Source organism: Anser anser (genome assembly GCF_964211835.1).
Source record: "Anser anser genome assembly, chromosome: 12".
NCBI classification, from domain to species: Eukaryota; Metazoa; Chordata; class Aves; order Anseriformes; family Anatidae; genus Anser; species Anser anser.
In genome coordinates, this window is record NC_139733.1 from 5,606,516 (window position 1) to 5,626,445 (window position 19,930).

Below are 19,930 nucleotides of genomic sequence, written 5' to 3' on the forward strand. Positions count from 1 at the left end.
TTTTGAAGCGTTATTGCAAAGTCCTTGTCTGAGAGGACTTTCCCAGTGATTGCCTTCATGTTTAATTTCTGCGAGAACTTAGAAGGCAGTTCCACAATTTTCCTTACAAAAATCATTTGGAAAAAATCAAGCAACTTTTCAGGTATATGACTTGAATAGAGTAAATGGAATAATTGAACAGTGCCAGTTACCAAGTTAAAAAGCATCGTTAAACATCGACAAAGATGTCCTGTTTAGCACCAATATTCCATAAATATGCTGTTGAAGTTTCACTTGACCCATTTTTGTTAATACTGTACAATTTATTTAGATTCAGAATGTGGCTTAATTAACAGTATTTTGTAGCTCCCAGGTAGCAACACTTGTGGTATATGCTTCATAGAAGTGTTACCAATTAGAAATGACTTGCTGAGTGCTACGTATTTGTACATATTAAATCTTCAGATCCTTAATGCTGAATGACTTGCAGGTGTTACTTGAAACAGGTTTTCCTTTTTATTTTTTTTTTTTTAATTCCTAGCAGCCTTCATTGTTACTTGGGTATTTGTATTTTGAGAAAAGGCAGGAAGTGTTCATTAAGAATACCAGGATACTTGGCCAAGATTTGTTTGTGACAGAAAATGCGCAAAGAACCTGAAACCAAGTTACAAAATCAATGTTTTTTTTTTTTTTTTAAAAAGCTCCTTATAACTTCCATAAGATACTTAAAATTAACACACAACAGTATGCCTATATACATAAAACAGCTTGGAGGGGAAAAAAAAATGCATTTTTTGCTTTTTGCAGTTTTTTCATTTTAATCAGTTACAGACCATCTTGCTGACTTGTCATCACATATAAAGGAGATCAATTCTGTTTCCTTGAAAGTTGATATGATCTGAGTTTTTGTCGTACTGTGGTACTTTTATGTAGTGCTTTGTTCAGTACTTCTGAGGGACTTCTTTAGGGGAAAAAGTCTTAGTTAACAGGAAAGATGCTTTGATGGTTTATGCATTGTTTCACTAAATCAGTCAAAAACATTTTTTTGTTTGTTAGCATCATAATTTTACTTTGCTTTGCAAAGATGAGTGCTCTTGCATTTCTTCCATGATCTTCAATATATGCTATTTTTTATGTAAATGTTTTAGTATCAATTTTTCAAGCAATTTAGTCTGTATGACAATTTTATATTTAGGCCTCTATTACTTGCCTGCTCAAGGTTTTTTAATGGATAAATAGATTGAACGTGGTTAAATGTTTAACAAAAGAATTTGGGAGCATTTAGGTTTTGTTGGAGAAAGGATGTGAGTTCTGTTAACAGAAGAATAAAACTGCATGTCCATTTGAAATGCCTACTGGTATCACGAATGCCCTGGGAACTAGTCCTTGGAGCAGGTGGGGAAAAGGTCGCTTTTCTTGCAGATGCTCTAACCACTGGTATTCTTTTTGCTTCCGTATTGCCTGAACTATTTTCTTCAGAAGTACTTTCTCGTAAGTTTAGGAGGAGCAGAAAAATGTTCTTGTGCCAAACTGCCTATTGCCATTGACACTTCCTGAAGTGTGAGATAGGGGCTTGAATGCTTCTGGGTGGAAGAGAGCATCGATCGGTTCTTCTAACTCGTGGCAGCGTGCCTGATGTAGAAGGCTCTCAGCATGGGAACTCCTCATCCTCATTCCCCAGCCCTGGCTGTCAGCAGAACCGGGGGCTCTGTGCCTGTGCCTGGTCAGGTGTGGGCTGAGTGCCCTGGCTTCTCTGGAGCCGTAGGAGCAAGTCTGCTGGAAGGAACCTGAACAGTTTAGGCAGCACAGCTTTAGGCGTTTTTCTTTCTGTATTTTATTTTTTAAGTCCATTATTTGCACGTGTGTGGCTTGACTTGCAGGTAATACTTTGGAACTTCTTACACAACAAATAGCATTCTTGTCAGGCAGGTGTCTTTCCCTTTTAACATCTATACTTGTTTTAAAACTGACAGTGAGAAAATCATTTTCAGTTGTATGTAAGAGATAAAGGAAAAAAAAACAATATATATTGCAAATATAATGGCAAAATGCTCATCGAATTCAATTGTTGGTTTTTTGTTTACACTCAATTGTGTGTGTGTGTGTATATATATATATATATTTGTAAGATGCAGAATAACACTGACTGAGCTTAGGATACCTCAAGATCTCTGAGTTTTACCTTTGTTCACTAACTATTTCTGAACTCCTCTGCTTTCCATTGTACCTTCCACTTGTCTGTTTCAAAGCTCCATTAATACTTTTAATTAATACTTTTAATACTCCATTAATGCTTTAAATTTGTTTCTTTTCTCCTTCTAAAGGCACCAGAAGTGATACGGATGCAGGACAGTAACCCGTTTAGTTTCCAGTCAGATGTCTACTCCTATGGAATAGTATTATATGAACTAATGACAGGAGAGTTGCCGTACTCCCACATAAACAACCGAGATCAGGTAAGAAGCAATCTTCAGAATACTGCACTTTATTTCTAGGCATGATTTTTGACTTTTCCTAAAGAAATGTAAGATAAGGACAAATGCAAAACACCAATTGGAATGTTGTTTACAACATAGTTTGTTTCAGCAGTAAATCTGTGTAGTTGAATATTTACTTAAATATTGATAATGACAGTTACTCCAGAAAAAAAATTGTTTATAAATATTTTAAGTGCCCTGTGATTTAGTCTTCACGAGGTTGTATTCTTACCCAGTCAGTTAACAGCTGAAGAGGCACATCAAGGATTGAAACCTCAACTGCATTCTCTTTAGATAAATGCTTTTTTTTTTTTTTTGCTTAGCAAGTGTAGAGATAATTCATTATTGAAAACTTTTTTTTCTGAAGGGCATGAACTTAAAACTCCTAGATCTTTTTGATCACTGTTTTGCTGATCCTCAGTTTTTCTGTTGCTTTGTTTTTTGTTTGTTTGCTATGTTAAATGAAGATCTAATAGTGAGCTGGGGGGGAGACACAAACCACTGGTTTTGCCCCTATTGTGTTTATCATCTGTTCCAAGTAGGAGAAGCCAGTTCAGTTAAAGAAGTGTGTTGTTGTTTTAAAAGCTGTCTACAAACTGTGATATTGGAATGTGTTTTAATTCATCACATTGAAATTCTGTGCAAGCTTTAATGATCAGTACTATCACAAAACATGTGACACTTACTGCTCAAATAAGTTTTTTTGGGAAGGATGGAATACAGCCTGGGGAATTTGACCTTATTTTAGCAACTTTATATGGACTTTTTTTGGAGCTAACTTAACTTGAAGAAGAAATAATAGCACAATTAGTCCTGCTTAAAAACAAAAGAATAACCCCCCCCTTCCCCTCACCCCCCCCAAAAAAGGAAAAAAAAAAGGCAACTGCGAACAAACCAACCCAACTTTAACCAACAAAACCTACACCATTTTACTAGGTGATAGGCTTACCAGTACTTCACAGTTAGCTATTAAGGTTACTGGAAATCGGATAGAATCTCAGCGAAGACCCACTAACTTGGACTAAAACAGAAAATGTGTTTTCCAACACTATTTCTTAGTAAACACTAAACAACCCTCTTTTTGTTTATGCTGCAATCGTTATGATTAGTTGTCACGAGCTCTTTTCCACTTGATAGCTGTATGTCGGCTTTTGCAGATATATTTTACTGAGATACCTGAAAATACAGCTCTAGTGACCGATGAAGCTGTTGTGCCAAACTGTCTGCTTGTAACTGCTCAAGTTGAGTGAGGATCATTTGGCACTTGTAGACTTCAACTCAAGGAAATTGCCGTGGCACGTACTATGTCCTGTTCTGTTCTAAATGCAGCAGTGCCTTCACTTCTTGGCGCATTATAAACCACAGTGTCACTCTAATTACGTCCTACACTGTACAAGAGCAAGACCATTGTTTCAGTTAACTGACTGGGAAAAATCTACATGGTGCGCTTTTTTCTGTGCTGGCGTGTTTGCCTGTGGTGCTCATGTTTGATCATTTTGGTACACTAGAGCTTTCAATCAGTGAAACAACTTTTACAGCTTTGGTTTTCTGCTATTTACTTGTTCTTTTTTAGATTATTTTCATGGTTGGCCGAGGGTATGCTTCTCCAGACCTCAGTAAATTGTATAAGAACTGCCCCAAAGCAATGAAGAGGCTTGTAGCAGATTGTTTGAAGAAAGTTAGGGAAGAAAGACCCTTGTTTCCACAAGTAAGTGTTTTGTTTTTCTGCAGATAAGAGTTTCAAAGTATTTTATAAATAGCCATTAGCACACAAAACATTCTAGATGGATACAAGCCTTGGTTTAGAAACTGAAGGTAGATGCAGGAATAGTGTGGCATGCTTTCTCTTTTTGTGTTTGTTCACATGTACCTTTAGCAACCCAGCTCCCTTGTGCAGTTTATAATTCTGATTTAAAGGAATTATGTACAAAATCATTAAAAATAATATGCGTGCTGACTGAAGGCATGTTAGACTGACATTAGAACAATTTGCTTGCAATACCTGAACCATTTCAGAGAAAAGCAAAAAAAAAATTGTTTGTACATTAATTTCCCTCAACCCTGCACTGAAATAAGAGACCATTCCAATTTTCCTTCCCCACAACTTTGTACAAGCAAATAAAACTCACTAGGGGATTTAAATTCACGCGCCAGTTTTTGTTATTTTTACAAAGCATACTTGACCCTTGTTCTGTCACTGTGAGGATGATGAAGGTACATTTTTTTGTACTCATTAAATACCTGGAATTGAATAACAGCAGATTTTTTAAAAACATCTTGCTGTTACATTTAAGTGTAACTTTGGGTGTTGAAAACCTCTTTCTAAATTTGGTTGAAGTTCTTTCCCTGTGCAGAAGAAGAATTCTTTTCCCCATGCAAATTTGCATATTGATTGTAATATCAATGAAATAATGAGACTTATCCTTCCCTCTTCTTCTGAGACTCCCCGTAGCAATAAAAACATATGGCAGAGGTCAGTTGTTCACACTGGCACATTCCCAAAGTATTCTTTACAGTGTCTCTACAAAATGTATTGTTGTTCTTAGGGAGATGCTTAAAGCGGAGAAGGTGCTTATCAAATGAAGGTGTAAGACTTAATTAGAAAGAGATGCAGCTCTAACGTCTCTTTTCATTTTATGTGCATTTCCCTCAGATACTGTCTTCCATTGAATTGTTGCAACATTCTTTACCCAAAATCAACCGGAGTGCTTCTGAACCATCTCTGCATCGTGCAGCGCATACAGAGGACATAAATTCGTGCACATTAACATCCACAAGACTACCTGTTTTTTAGGATCGTGCTCCCCTTCCCTTATTCTCTCCAGTGATGGGAAAGAAACAAGTAACAGAAGTTGTGCTTTTAATGCCTCGGTGTACAGGATCAGTGCCAGCAGGATTATCCACATCCCAGTTTTAAGAGCAAGCTGCTAAGGATGTCTGCAGTTCTTATCCTGCGGGGACACAGCTCCACATTGCCTTTTTCTACAGTTTCTTTTACTGGGATAGTTAACAGACTATAAATCAAGAGGTCTATTACTATTTTTTTAATAGATGCACTTGAGCCTTATTTTTCCCATACACAGAAGAGATGGATGTTTCTTCGGCAGTGTTTCTGGATTGATTTAAATCTGCTGATAAATTGGTGTTTTTTACAGCAAGGATGGCTCGACTTGGCATTTGAGGAAAGATAATGCGTTTTGGTGCTCTTTGATTGCCCCAGGCCATCTGCCACTTCAAGTCGGGGGAGTTTTGCTGGAAATGGATATCTGCAAACAAGACTGAGGGAAGAGGAAAAAAAAAAAAAAAACTTTGTGGAAATCAGCTCCTGCCTAAGAGCTTTCATCAAGCCAATGAAATAAGTTAAAATGCTAATTCAACACAAAATAGTTTTGCAATAGTTTTGCACATAGAAGACAAACTCTTGCAAAGGAATGGAGTATATTCTAAACTGTACTGCTCAGAGAAGGAAGCTAGCCAGTCTTGCTATGGTCATCCTCAGTAACTTAAGCAGCTTATTTTGGTACTATTGACTTGTTTCTTGCAGCCCAATGAGGTGGTAAGTGCAGAAAGACAGGCTTTTGTGGCTGATAAAAGGCTAATTAACAGTATCAGTATACTTCTGCGAAATGAGCATAGTTTTCATCCCATCTGAAGCTGTCAGAGATGCACTATCAAGAGGAAACTGAGCATACACAGTTTTTCTTGCTGATTTGGGTTTTAATTTTGTTTTTATTGCTCCTGAGAAAATGCATTTATTGTAAGCCAAGGTTCCTCTGATTATCTTATTTTAATAAAATAAATTAAATTTTAGGTTTAAGATTCAATGTCATCATTTAATATAGTAAGCAATAGTTCTGACACATACGTGTAGATCTGAAAAGTTCAGAAAATAACAATAATTTTTAAAAGTTCTTAGGACAGATACTACTGTACCAGTAAAAATGGTAAAAACAGGTAAAACGTACATGATATGACAACCTATCAGTTTCTGATCACTTGCATTACAATATGGTTTTTATTCTACTGTAATAATCTTTCAACAGAGTCTACTTTTTAACATACCGATACACTATCAAGCTACTTAACTGCACCATTTTTGCTCTGTGTTTCATCTTCTGTAAGCCTGTTTTTTTGCTTAGGTAGTGCGTGTTTTCTCTTGGCTGATATGCAGGTGACAAGAAATCGGTGGTTTAATCTAAGAATTACTCATAAATAGCATTCTTTTCAAATATGTTCATTAATGGAAGCCAAATTTCCATTCTTGGGATTTTATGTGCTTTGTAAGTATGGGGTTAGTATCCACGTACAAGGTCTAGTGAGGAAATGGAACCACTGTTATCTCAGTCTAAACTGCTGCCTCTAAACTTTGTTAGACAAAATGGAGATGATTTGTTTTGTCATAAATTTTGACATCTTCCATATGCAACTCGTAACTGCCTGTAATGTCAAAATAGACATTTCAGCTTCTAATTTTCAGCAAGCAAAAACAAAAACAAAACACAAAGCAATTATGAAAGAAAGGAATTCGAAGTATGTAAGCCAGAAAGGTACTACCATAAAAATATTCAGACTTTGTCCTCAGAATATCAGCATAACATTATTTCCTAGGGAATAATATTTCCACCCTTATAATTGAGAATGATGACAAAATTCATGTTTAGGACTGATGAAAACAGTCCTGTATAGTTCTGCATGCTTTTTATTAATGTTCTTGGTATTTAAACGTAGCCCTCTCTAAATGTCCTTTGTCTCTCATTTTACCTTCATTTTAATTTGAAAAAGTTTAAGAAGGATAAAAAGAAGTGGAAAGCTGCTCTTACCTTAGCACTGAATTCCAAAAGAGGAACCATTAACTCCTACTTTTTAAAAACAGGTTATGTGTCTCTGGAAAAACTAAAAAACATTCTTGATAAAAGCAAGAGGATTATTTTGAAGCAGTATTAGGTGTAGCATTAGATTTTGAAAGCTGTAAAATGAAAAATTTAAAAAGGTGTGAGTTTGTCTTACTGCTCTTACATTAAAAGTTCCCTTTATGTAATCCCTAGGTAGTTTTGAAAAACAAGTTACCTTTTTAAATTTCAGATTTTTGTTTTCACAGTTTGTTTTCATGTAGCAAAGTAAATCAGGAATGTCTTGTGTAACTTTAAGGTAAAGAATATCCTTTCCATTGTTGGTTTTTTTTTTTTGTGTATGTCACCACTGAAATATTTCTCTCTAAAAAAAAAAAAGCATGAATGGCTGAAAAAAAGCTTCAGCAGTGAGGCTAAAGGGTGCAAGTATTTTAGGGTAGAAGGTATGGCTGGGCTGGAGCTCTTGAATATTCATCTTACAGAACTGCATTGCTCTTAGAGGTACTTATTTTTCTTCATCTCTGTAAGTAATTAGTGATGAAGAATTATATTGTAATATGACATACTAGATAAGACCATCACTTGTGCCTTCAAATGCCAGTTCTAAAAAGGAAGTTGAACGGTAAGTAGTTATACATGTTTACAAGCTAAGGACTAGCTTCACAGTAAGCATTGTTAACAATTAGCGTGGAAATACGCAGAAGTTATGTTTCCTAGATCACAACAGAGACCAAGATTTGCCTGTTCAATTTGAGGGAACTGTTAGCCAGCAGAGATGGGATTTCTCCCTGTTCTGTTGGAACCCTTACAGAAAACTAGTACTTTTATCCCAGATGCTTCTCGGATTTAGTTTTGACCCAGAAATGCCAAACAGCAGATGAAGCAGATAATCCTGGAGTAAGTAATCTGGTACTATTTAAAAAATTTTGAATACCAGATCAAGGTTCCTGCTGTTTGCTTTATGACACTGACACAGATTCTAGTTTCAGATCATCAAAGTAGTGCTCGAGGTGCCATGCTGAGACAAAAGGTTTTTTGCACAAATGCCTCTAAATATACTTTGTATCACAACAATTTTTGTTGTGTCAATAATCACGTTTCCTGAAATGTTTGTCTTTAAATATTTTCTACACTGATGAGCAGCCTTTCAAAGCCATGCAGTCTCCTCATAAACTTATCAGTAAAATTAGCCCTGTACGTCATTTTAAAATTGCATGCTGAACTTGCTTGGAAAAAAAAAAACTAAAAAAAAAACTTTGCTTGTACTCAGTGTATTAATGCTCAGTAGCCATTTAAAAGCCAGTCACTAGCCATTTAAAAGATAGTCCAGACCAAAGTTTAACTGCAAAGTTAATACAAATGACTTAGCAGAAATAACCTCTTACAAATTGCACAACCATACTGTAAATTACTTCTGCTCAAAGTGTAATTAAAAAAACAGAACTTAAAGTGAATCATAAAGCTTTTGCAACTCAAACATGAATTAGATTTTTAAAGAAAAAAACAATTCAGTAACAATTCAATTGGCTCAGAAGAGATGTGCTTTAATATGTAACCTTCCGGCCCTCTATTATCAGTGTTGCCCTTAATCAGAAAAGGCAAATCAGCAGCTGGAGACAGTCCTCCTACAGAACTGCCACACTTAAAAGTAATAAATGTTGGAGCTTCTCCCTGTGCTTTTAGTAACAGCATCTGCTGGCTGCAACTGGGGATGGAAGGTACATGGAAATGGGGCTGAGACTGAGAAGGATGTGTCTCAGAATCCTAGAAATACATGGAGATGGAAAAGGCTAAATATCTACTCCCCACACAGTTAAGATAAGTAGTGGTTAAAACTAATTGTTTCTTTTGTGACTGAAATTATTTAATGTTGTATAGATATGAACTGTAAGATCACTGATATAAAATTATTTAGTTACCTCATTCAATTTTAGCTACTTCATTTAACCTGAATCAAGGTTTTCCCTTCAAGTTAAATACATTTGGAAAAAAAGTCATTACTGTTGCAATTAATACTGAAAGTTATCTACTTATTCTCATTATGCAGTGTGTAATGTCCGGTTTGTGCTGTAAGATTAATTTAACTGTACGTTTTTAACTCCAGTATTAGTACTACTGCTCTCTGCCTGGATATAGTACAATTGTATTTGCTTTACAACAGGTGCTCCAGGAGGCATTTCCTGCCACTATACGCTTCATTATTTTAAAACAATGGTAGGAACTGAACTTGTATGGTCGAACTTGTATGGTCTTCAACAGACAGGCAATGTCCATGCCCCATTCCTGAAACACTCGCTGTAAGAATACAGAAAACTTTTTCTGAATTCTAAGTACTTTGAGGTATAATGTATTAGCTCTTAAATCCCTTCTGTAAGAAAGGAGAAGCTACACTCATCATAATTCCTAGTGGGTTTTTGTAGATACACGTTTTAGTTGATTTAGCGGGGAAAAAAAAAAGCACCCTAAACAGCTTTAGCAACAGTTTTTAACAGCTTATGCTTTAAACGGCAAGAGAAGAGTCATATTTAACATTACCACTCAATTTACAAGACAGCATATGTTAGGCCAAAGAGGAAGAGAATCCTCTTGGTATTAAGGGATTTTTTTCCATGCAATCAGTTTAACTTTTTAAATATATTTTAGTTTTTCTGTTGCCATACAAAAAACTATCTGAAAACTTTACCAGGACTGCACAAGTAAACCACAGGGCACATTCATTCTAACTGTGCTGTAATAAGTAAAACCATCGCTAAATAAATAGCTGGATTGCTACCAAAGAGTGCACCTTTAGTTGCCTTTATTGAGAAGTAGCAGAATCCTCATCAGCCCCAGAAAGGTGCATGAAAAGTTCTCCAAGTTCTGTTACTTGATCATCTGTGCTGGTCACAGTCCTACTTTCTCTGTCTTCAATAAAGTCCCACAGACGAACGGAATTGAAGAACTGCGATAGAAAAAAAAAATCTTATTTAGCTTGACATAGTTCAATTAAAATATCTGGCTTTATCAGTCCTCGTTCCTCATTAAAAACAAAAAAAGCTGAACTTGAGACTTAAAACAGCAATATTTGCTGTTAATTTAAGTGACAACTAGTCTGTTTAGTGTTACTGTGTAAATAATAGTTTATGTCAGACTGGGCAGCATTAATGAGCTGTATCTAATATCTAAATAGTATTAAAATAATTAGGCCTGTCTTGACCATTCAGGATGGCGGCCAAGGCACGATGAGTTTCTGAGAAGGCTTTAACCATCTTAGCTGGTCTCAATGATAGCTACTTGCAGGCAAGTGAGAGTAGTTTTTAATTGTACTATAAGTGAAAGCTGTAAGTGGTTTGTTTGTTTGTAGAGAGGTCTGCAATGAGAAGCACTGGTTAAAAAAGATAAATTTTTGCTATTAAATGAAAGGTGCCCTCTCTCCCTAACAACAAACCTCTGCCTCAAAGAAAACTGGGGGATGTTTTCTCTACTTCTCTTAAGGCCATGCATTACACAGAACACATTTAAGTGGTACACTTCACATTCAAAGAGTGTTTTCAATTTCAAATGAGTGGAGTATTCCCTTACCCGCACAGTCCCCTCAGAGCTGAGCTGTTTCCTTGGTTTTTCAGGTTCAGCTCGTGTCCCATCTGGATAGGCATGAAGGTAAAGACACTTTCCTCCAAATGGACAGGTTCCTTTCCCTTGTTCAAAGTACTTGCAGGGTTTTTTTCTGATTCAATTAGAAGAGAGAGTTATTGCCTTCAGTGAGTTTGGAAGCAGATAGAGTTCATTTTCCATGGCTTACTTATCTCATCGTATTCCATAATGCAGAGTACTACTGTTAAATATGAGACCAAAACTCTTGGCATGTTAACTGGTAACAGTTCAATAGATGGGAAAGAAAACTAAACATGAACAAAGAAATACATAAAAGAGCAGCATCATAAGTTAAAGAATAATAATAATAATAAAAAAATCTTAAGACATTGGAAGTGAAGGATGTTCAAAGAATGCCATCCATCCTGCACAGATATGTTTTCATTCCCATGAACAAAATCTGTCGCTTTCTACTGCTTAGTTTTTATGAACCAGTTCCTCGCATCATCTCCTTTAGAAGTTCCGTGACAATACTTTATTAATTTAAGTTTCTATCAGCTTTGGTGTTCAACTAAGTTGTTGTAGTGACATAGCATTTTTTTTATAAAGGCATTACTAGGGATGGGATGGAGTTTGGTGTGTTGTTCTACCATGAAAAATATCTGAAGGTGAAGCTACAGAGAATTTGCAACTGAACTTACATGCAAACTTAATATGCACATAGTGATGAAACTGAGCTCTAAGTCCTAAATACAGCCTCCTAAATAGCAACTGAAGGGAGAAGAAAGCTCAACAATAACAAGAAACAAACACCACCACAAAAAAAAAATCAGGCCATGCATTAAAAACAGAATTAATTTGTCTTGGGTTAGAACACAAGTGATCTGTGACTTCCAGTTTTCTAAGTTTGGCTTGTTTCTTTCTGTGCTGGCATATGAATCAGAATGGGTTTGTCCTGGGACGACCCCCTGCTCTGAGCTCAGACTCCCCTTCAGTGAACATCTTATTAGCATTTTTTCATTCTGTGTAATACTACATCCTCAAACTTAAACTGACTGCCAAGAGATCTATTTGTAAGACCTCTTTGATACAGAGATGCTTAGGTACAACACAACACATTAGTCTTAGCCAAACACTTAAAGCAAAAACCATTTTTGTATTCTCAAAATACAAAAGCAAAAGCCAAAACCTAGCTTGTAACACTACCTGATGGTGCTAGTCCAATAAAACAAAAGCCTGCCTTACTTAGAATGTGTGGTCATTTAAAAACTGCCTAAGCCAGGATATTGAGCACAACTTACTACGCTCAGCACAAAGTCCTTCAGAATTAAAGTGAAAAACCACACCAGCGATAGGGTATTGAAAACTAACAGTATCAAGAACCTCAGTGTAAAGTGATTAATTTTATTCAAGTATTTTGCCTGACTGTAAGATAAAACAAGAAGCTGGATTAAAGATGAATTAAAGATTTAATGGATATAGTACAGGTTTCAGCAATTCTGCTGCTAAGTTATAACAATACTTCAAAGACAAATCTTCCCAAGTAGCTGAAAAGCTAGTAAACAGCTACAGCTTTAAGTTAAACCTATTTTTTTTGTACTCCAAAGGGCAAGTTTTAAAAGTTAGTGCATATCACAAAATAAAGCTGCACAACCTTTAGCAAAATAGTCATGACTCATTTGGGTCAAGCATAAATCTACTTGTTTCCCTTTAAAAGAGTGAGCAATGAGATAAGTTAATGGTTCCTTATTGTTCCCTGAACTAAGTGACCTGTACGTATTCCAGGCAAGCACAGCTTTGCAAAGCTGCTGTAAAACAACACTTTAGCAGACGTCTCCCAGTGCTCCAATCACTAGGCAAATCTTTATTAGACAATAAAGGGAATGGAGTGATGTGTTTTCCATTTCCAGTAGCCATTACAAAAGACTTGTGAAATTTTAAGCCCATATTTCAAGATAGTATCACAAAAATCAAGCTTTCCTTCCTTATTTGTTTTCTCCATAACTGACAGCCTTCCAGGCAATTACGTCCAAAGGATCAGCAGAAACTGCACAAATCCAGTTTTGGCAAGTGAAACGACAAAGCCTCAACATTTCAGAGCACAATGAGTTTGAGCAACTTCTGATCTATAACTACAACAGACCCTTTCACAACAGCTGAAAAGTTAAGCTAAATAAAAATGGTGTGCCGTTAACAGAGATTAAGAGTTATTTACCGAATAGTTTGTAATAACAAATAATCAAAATACAGGGATTTTAATTAAGTAAGTCTTAGTGTATCTTAAGGACAATGTAAATAATATCTGCGGTTAATGAACTTACCCCACTCCCTGCTTAAATGCTTCAATCAGCTCATTCTTCTTCTCCTGGTCTTCTACCCAATACGCACTAGGGATGACAAACTCTGATATCACACGGCACTCTGGACAAGACCTTAATGGATCAAGACAAAGAAGGAATGCTTTGTTACTTTCTGAAAGCGATACTCAATAAATTAGCCCAAAACTGCAGGCTCCTGAGTGAAAGGGCGACAGTTTGTCACACGGATGCATCAGACAGCTTCACGGGTTAGTACAGCACATACGCACATTTCTTATTTATTTCAACTGAAACAATCCGAAATGGCACAGTCAGGCTTGTGCTGCCTTGCATTTGTTTCAAGACTTGAACAAAAGTGATAGATAGTTCCTGAAGAAACATGGCTAAAGGCCCAATACACAGAAATAAACTAACTGCTACGAACGTGCTGCGGCTCCCATACAGCAGAAAGCCAAACCAGATGAATAAAGGAAAAGGACTGTCCCTAAGCCTTTTGAAATACGATCTGAAATCTACAGCACTGATGAGTTGTTCATTTAGAGGTTTCACGAGATGGATTTATTCATTAGGAACTAAGATCAAGAATTTAATAAGCAACTTCCGATACCCCAAGAAGACTAGGAAAACCTTTATTACCTGATACCTCCCTGTAAGTCCCATAAAAACACTTCTCGTCTCTGCAGGCAGTGCTTTTGAAACTAATTCAAGTCCGTCATTTAGAGTAACTATACAAAAAAATGGTATGCTCACTATTATGAATAACGTAAAAAACATTTTTGGAGAATTTGTATTAGTACCTAATCACACCCAAACCTGATTCCAGAGCACTGTTTCTGCAAAAAACAGTTGTTCTCCCTGTTGTAACCAGAATGTCTCAGTACCTGTCTAATGAGCTAACTTTCACTTCAATGAAATTCATAATGAAAGTTGTCCAGGAAAGTCTATTTTGGCAGCAGACTTAAAATATTTCCCTCCTCTTGCTCAGCGTGCTTGTATCTTGAAAGAGTTTTCAAAGAGATTCTAAAAAAAGGAAATTGCCCTAATTGGATGTTTAAAATTCTTTCATCTAAGGAAGAATTTGTTTAGAATATGTTTTTTACATAGTTAGAAGATGAAGGCGTTTACTCAGATACAGATGTGTGATTAACGGGAGGTTTAGCTTGAGTAAGCTGTATTTGAGAGAAGAATGCAGTAATTCAGCAGATACATAGGAAGGAGTTACTGTTTTGCAAACAGGTTCCCGTGAAGGAAGCAGGGGCAGAAGTCAACTCAGCTATTCTGCAGCTGAGTGTTTGCACTTTGCCACACTGTCAATGCAGTGAGAGAGGGTTCAGTTAAAAAGGGCCAACATGCTGAGCTGCAGCATGCAAGTAAACTTACCTGATGTCTTCTACCTGGACATGGAGGTTGATCTTCTCATCTCACAGACATACTCTGATGTCTTGCACTTTCCCAGCACTTTGACCAGGATTTTCTGAGCTTAGATCTCATTAATGGCTAGGCTAATATTTACAGCTAAGGAATGACCATATCTATTTCCAAACCAAGTCAAAGCACACCGGACAGCCCATCTCACTGACAGGCCACAGTACGACGGTCTAGTTAACACAAACTTACTTTATGATGGGATTCTCGAACTGCTTGGCACATCTCCACTGCCGGATGCAGGACAAACAGTACGTGTGATTGCAGTTGGAAAGGATCCCAAACCTCCTCTCAGAGGCTGATGGCTTTTCATATACCACTTCCATGCAGATACTGCACACTTTGTCCTGACTTGCCTGAAAGGCAAAGGCCTTCTCCATGTCATGCTCAAATGTTGCCATGCACATCTGTCACAGGAGAGATGTCACTGGTTATTGTAGTCCATAGAGCAGCCTGTTCCTTGTAAAACAAGTGTCTATGACAGGGATTTGACAGGAAAACCAAGGTACACTGATTAAGAGCATCATTGCTACCCTTCGTAATGATTGTTTATTTTTAATTACTTTAAGGGCGATCACATAACTCAGCCCTCCGATGTTCTCTGCAGCTTCAGAAGTATCAGAAGTAAGGCTGCCTGAACACTCGCAATTTACACCTGTCTTCATCTGTCATGGAACGGGTATCACACAAGGAAATGCTTCAAATACCCCTAAAAATCATCTAATTCTGGGTCCAGAATGGATACCACACTCAAGATGTTACCCTGTTTGTTACTAAAGCCACCCTCTTCATTCATCAGGTACTAAGCTCTACCCTAGATAAGGAATTAGTCTCGTATTATGGGCTTTCCTACAGCATCTCATCATGGTATCCCAGTACTGACCATCAACCGACTTACAGCACTACAGGGTGAGCTGGTGCTTGTGCCTGTATAGCTTTACCTCTTGCTTGCTCAGACATCAGCAGGCTCCCAGGATGAGAGCTCCTACAACAGCACGTTTTGCAAGTATACGCTGGGAGCGCAAGAACTGAGACTCCGACCCCTCAGATTCTACTCCAGGCTCTGGAGAGACCATGACTCAGTGACCACTAAAGCTTGTGGTCTTTCTCCTCCTCAGCCTTGAAATGAAAACTCCTGTTCCTCACCTGCTCTGACCTAAATCTGGAGGCTGGGCACAGGGAAGAGCAGCCTCTTAAGGCCCTCCTTACTCAGCCAATGCCTCATCCAGTCCCTCCAGCCTTCCTACTTAAAGTTCATCTCCAAAATCTTTGTACTCTGTTCAGTCTGTCCCTGTTTCACACTGCCCCGAAATCAGCCCTGAACAAGCTGGGATATTTGAAGAGGTGACTCAGCAGACCAGCAGGGTGGTTGCTCTAAGACAGCAGTCTACCACTGAGACCTCTTGTAAGCTACCAAAGACATTTTCCTGGTAGAGTTTTAGGGTGTTCTGGTCTCCCAGAACTGCAGGCAAGTTTCTCATAAGGAGGAAAAGGGGAAAAAAAGAAGTTGCTGTATAAAGCTATTTGCACCGCTGTTACAAATTAAGTCCTAGATACTTAAACAGACCTCTGTTAGAATCACTGTATAGCCAGAAAAACAGCACAACAAAAGCCCTTTGGAACAACAGGCTATTCTACATAAAATATCTTTGGATTTTAGATCAAACAAACCCAATCTTGCAGCAAGCAAACCAAATCCAATGCAATTTCACGTTACTATTACCATCTCGTGAGCCTTCCTCTGCTCTTGGTCAAAAGGGTGAAGTACTTGCAATCCACAAATCTCACACACGTCTCCATGCAGGTAAAGGCAGCGATCTCCGAAGTGGCACGCTCCTGCTGCAGCGTAAGGACACCACTGCTCTCCATCAGCACAGGAACTTCCAGCTGCAGGATCTTCCAGTCCACTGCAAATAGCTTCCAGATACGAATGGGGCTTCATTTCCATGTTATCATTTTTGTCACTGCAACACACCACATCACTCGTGGCACTGGGCTTCTGCTTTTCTTCATTCAAGCCACTCAGGTCTTATGAAAAAGAAACATATTACGAACAATACAGGATACAGCACAAAACCTGCTCAAGAAGCTTCCTGTGCTTTCTTTTCAAGGAATAGCAGTTTTTTTTGTTGTTGTTTTTTTTTTTTTTTAATTCCTTCTCAATGACATCTCATCCTTAAGCCTCTTTTGCTCCCAAACCGCAAGAATTTTCACAAACAAATTTCAAGGTCTCTTGAGCTGTCTTCTGTTTACAAGCAGGATAAAAAAAGCAGGATAAAAAATCCTCCCATTTCACATAAGGGTAACTGGCCCGATTGGTGCAACTGTGATAAGGGGTAGGAACAGCGTGCTGGCAACAGGGGGCCTCAGCTCCTGTCCCTGGGTGCGCGGCATGGCGGGACATCTCTGGGGCTTGTGTTCCTCCGCACTGGCACAATCCTCCACAGAGTGGTGCCCTGGCACAAAGCAGCCAGGTTTCTCACCATTTCAAATGCCCTCTCATTGAGAACAAAATGCACAAAAAGATCTGACGAGCGGGGATATTTTAACAATATTCCTGACCTATCTACCAAAAAATCCACCCCAGACCAAAAACCCCTCTCAGGGAACACCAGGTTAAAAGCAGGTCAGTTAAACGCTGTCACTAAAAGGTACTGACAGGCACAAGTGTTTACAGGAAAGGGGACTCATGAGTTAGGAAGCCCTACAGCATCCCTCTCCAGCTGTCCATGAAATTCAAGTAACAAAAAAGGTGAAGAAATATCCAACTCCCATAAAGATCAGAGGATGACATCATTGAAGACGAGCACAGAACCACTCCTACTCACTTCTGTCCCGGAGCACTAGTGTTTTCTTTTCCCGTTTGCCAGTCTCACGCAGCTTGCTCTTGATTACCGGCGCGTTGTGCTCGGGAGGCTGGCGAGGGCTGTGCAGCGCTGCCGATGTAAGGGGAGGTGGCACAGGAGCTGCTGCACCCCCTGACGCAGGAAGTCTGGTGTGATCATACCTACAAAAGAAACAGATAGAGTAAGTGGTACAAAAGCTAAACCAGGGGCACAGCAGAGGAACAGCTCCCTTGATGAATTTCCCTGTCCATTTTGTAACAAAATAAAGCTGAATAGCTACTTTAGCTACCTTTTAAAAAAAATAATAAAATTAAAGGGTTGTTTTAAGAAGCTGACTAAAATGTTGACCTCTTTCAAGGCCAGACTAGAAGTTTCTCAGTCTCAGAAAATGGATGCCTCTGAAAGCACACCTAGATTTTCTTCTCTAGAGACACCAAGCATAGCTGAAAGAACATTATTCATGTGCATATTAAATCAGATCTTCGTCATCTCCCCACACAAACAGGTTTGCTGACATTTCTCAGAGAAGCAAAATTAAAAGATGTGCAGTAAGGACTGACATTTTTTGATCTTGTTTTCCCCTTCCAAGCAGCAACACTTAGACTTCATGCTGCCACACTACAGGCAGGAGATGCAGTGTTTGTGTGCAGGACAGGGAAGGATTCAAGACAGCTGGTAAAATGATGGAAACACGCTTAGCAGTAGAACAGGAGCAACCAGTGCAGTACAGAGGCTGGTCCAGCTAAGCCACAGGCACACCTGAATGCTACCGTGTTACTGATGAGAACAAAAATATTCTCCATATTCGTTTCTGGTCATGTACTTAGCGCCCAGTTTTGCCATACACATCAGTAGGTTATGTGCATCACATGCCCTCAACTGTCCCAAAACAGCTGGAGCAAAACAGCAGCATAGGCTGCAGCTGTCGTCGCGCTCCTCGCAGCGTGCCAGGTGCTCCCAGCGAGCAGCACAGCCAGCAGCCGCGTTACAAACTGCCAGCTCCATCTGAGCAGCTTATGGGAGTCAGGCAGCTCACTAATGTCTGGTTTTCTGTTCCAATTCTGATACCATTAACAATGCCAAAGAAAGGATTGCAAAAAAAGCTATTACAAACATAGTAACACCTTGAGACCTCCAGCTTTTGTCAGGTGAATGTGCAAAACACACTTTTCGCATCTGTGGCCAGAATTTGTCTGTGAAGGAGCCCCAGGCTGGTGGGATGTAACAACATTCACCAACACACAGCATTTACTGGAGGATCTCTCAAGGAGCCTTGACCAGAAGGTTGCAGGAAAGGGTGCAAAGCTGTTCACTTTTCCCACAAAACCTAGGGGAACGTGAAAAAAATGCACTTTGCTCTAAGACAGAGCTGAAAGTCCTCAAAATTCTGCATTAGGATCTGCACGAGCACAGCTGCAAGCTCCACCATGCAAACCAGCACAGCACTGCCAAAACACGGCCCCCTTCCAGGCACTGTGGTAACACGGGAAGCAAACCACGCTGCCAAATGCCATTTCTTGTGAAGCTGCACATCTGAAGTTCTGTTTTTAGTATTTAATACTTCTCACAGTAATAAGAGCGGGGTGAAAACATATGGGAAACCTGGAGTTTAGTTTCTACAGGATAAGATCATCCCTGAAGCTAAGACACTGTCAAACTACAATATTGTATTCATGAGCTGGCTTTAGCAGTGGGAGACAAGGCTCATCATCGCTTAATATAGTATTTCATTCTTTTTGCTGTTCAGAAAGTCCCATCTTTTCCTGATCTTCGAGTCCCTGGGGTTTAAAGCCGAGGGGGCACGCGATTTCTAGCCCCGGTCCCTCAGAGCTCGCTGTTCCAAGGAGAAGGCCAGCTCTTTACCTGCACCGCGCTCCGTAGGCACACTGTCCCTTCTGGTAATACTTGCAGATAGTAGATGACTTGCTCGTGGCCAAATCGTGCGAGAACAGGCACTTGTTTCCCTCCCGACACACTCCTTGCAGGTAGTACCTGGGGGGGAAGCAGTTCAGCGCTCAAGAATCCATTTTGTGGGGACGAGCCCGGCAGCCGCTGCCTTCCCCCGGGGACGTTTCCCCCGGCCCCTTCCCGAGGCCCCCCTCCAGCAGCGGCCGGGCCGGCCGCGGATCCCCGAGCTCCGGGCGGCCTCGGGGAGGGGCCGGGAGGGGAGGGCAGGGGGCGCCCCGCGGCCCGGCCGGGGGGGAGCGGCCGCCCCGACCTCGCCCCGGGCAGCTCGGCGGTGGGGTGGGGTCCGGCCCGGCCGCGCGGCGCTCACCTGCAGGTCACCTGCTTGGTGCTCATCGCCGCCCCGCCGCCGCCCCGCCGCCGCCCCGCCGCCGCCCCGCCGCCGCCCCGGTTCCGCTGGGCCGCGGGGGAAGAGGCGGGGCCGGGGCCGCGTTCCCGGCCGGGCCGCGAGCGCCGCTCAGCGGGAGGGCGGCGGCAGCGGGACGGCGCAGGCGGCC

General features: G+C 39.8%; 2 protein-coding genes across 15 annotated transcripts in view; one reads left to right on the forward strand and one right to left on the reverse strand.

Moving 5' to 3' along the window:
- RAF1 (Raf-1 proto-oncogene, serine/threonine kinase) overlaps positions 1-6,266 on the forward strand; it is a 69,278-nt gene extending 63,012 nt beyond the window's left edge. For all 10 annotated transcript variants that reach the window (XM_083796435.1, XM_083796442.1, XM_083796437.1 and 7 more), the window contains 3 exons: positions 2,304-2,435; positions 4,030-4,164; positions 5,110-6,266. In XM_083796435.1, coding sequence (XP_083652561.1) covers positions 2,304-2,435; positions 4,030-4,164; positions 5,110-5,250 — 408 coding nt within the window. In that variant the 3' untranslated portion in view covers positions 5,251-6,266. The remainder of the gene's footprint in view (positions 1-2,303; positions 2,436-4,029; positions 4,165-5,109) is intronic.
- On the reverse strand, positions 5,486-19,909 carry MKRN2 (makorin ring finger protein 2). Of its 5 annotated transcripts, XR_014571742.1 has the most exons (10): positions 19,744-19,810; positions 19,332-19,460; positions 17,451-17,629; positions 16,346-16,650; positions 14,815-15,029; positions 13,201-13,311; positions 10,868-11,012; positions 10,092-10,247; positions 7,277-7,422; positions 5,486-5,734 (listed from the first exon to the last, which is right to left on the reverse strand). XR_014571742.1 is itself a non-coding variant. In XM_083796452.1 (9 exons), exons 2-9 carry the CDS (start codon positions 19,767-19,769, stop codon positions 10,104-10,106), a joined length of 1,254 nt encoding a protein of 417 aa, XP_083652578.1. In that variant the 5' UTR covers positions 19,803-19,909; the 3' UTR covers positions 5,486-10,103. The 5 variants fall into 5 exon arrangements, 4 of the variants coding, with proteins under 4 accessions (XP_083652578.1, XP_083652577.1, XP_083652580.1 ...); XM_083796452.1 differs by having other exon boundaries at positions 5,486-10,247; positions 19,744-19,769; positions 19,803-19,909; XM_083796451.1 differs by adding an exon at positions 19,816-19,832 and having other exon boundaries at positions 5,486-10,247; positions 19,744-19,783.
- Positions 19,910-19,930: the final 21 nt, after the last annotated feature.

What these genes read in the sequence shown, in the direction of transcription:
- MKRN2 (XM_083796452.1), bottom strand. Translation starts at nt 19,769, where the DNA reads ATGAGCACCAAGCAGGTGACCTGCAG. An exon ending in ACTAGTGCTCCGGGACAGAA is followed by an intron (nt 16,651 to 17,450) that starts GTGAGTAGGAGT and finishes CTTTTTCATAAG; the next exon opens with ACCTGAGTGGCTTGAATGAA. An exon ending in GCATTTAAGCAGGGAGTGGG is followed by an intron (nt 11,013 to 13,200) that starts GTAAGTTCATTA and finishes TAATTGAATCAG; the next exon opens with AAAAAAACCCTGCAAGTACT.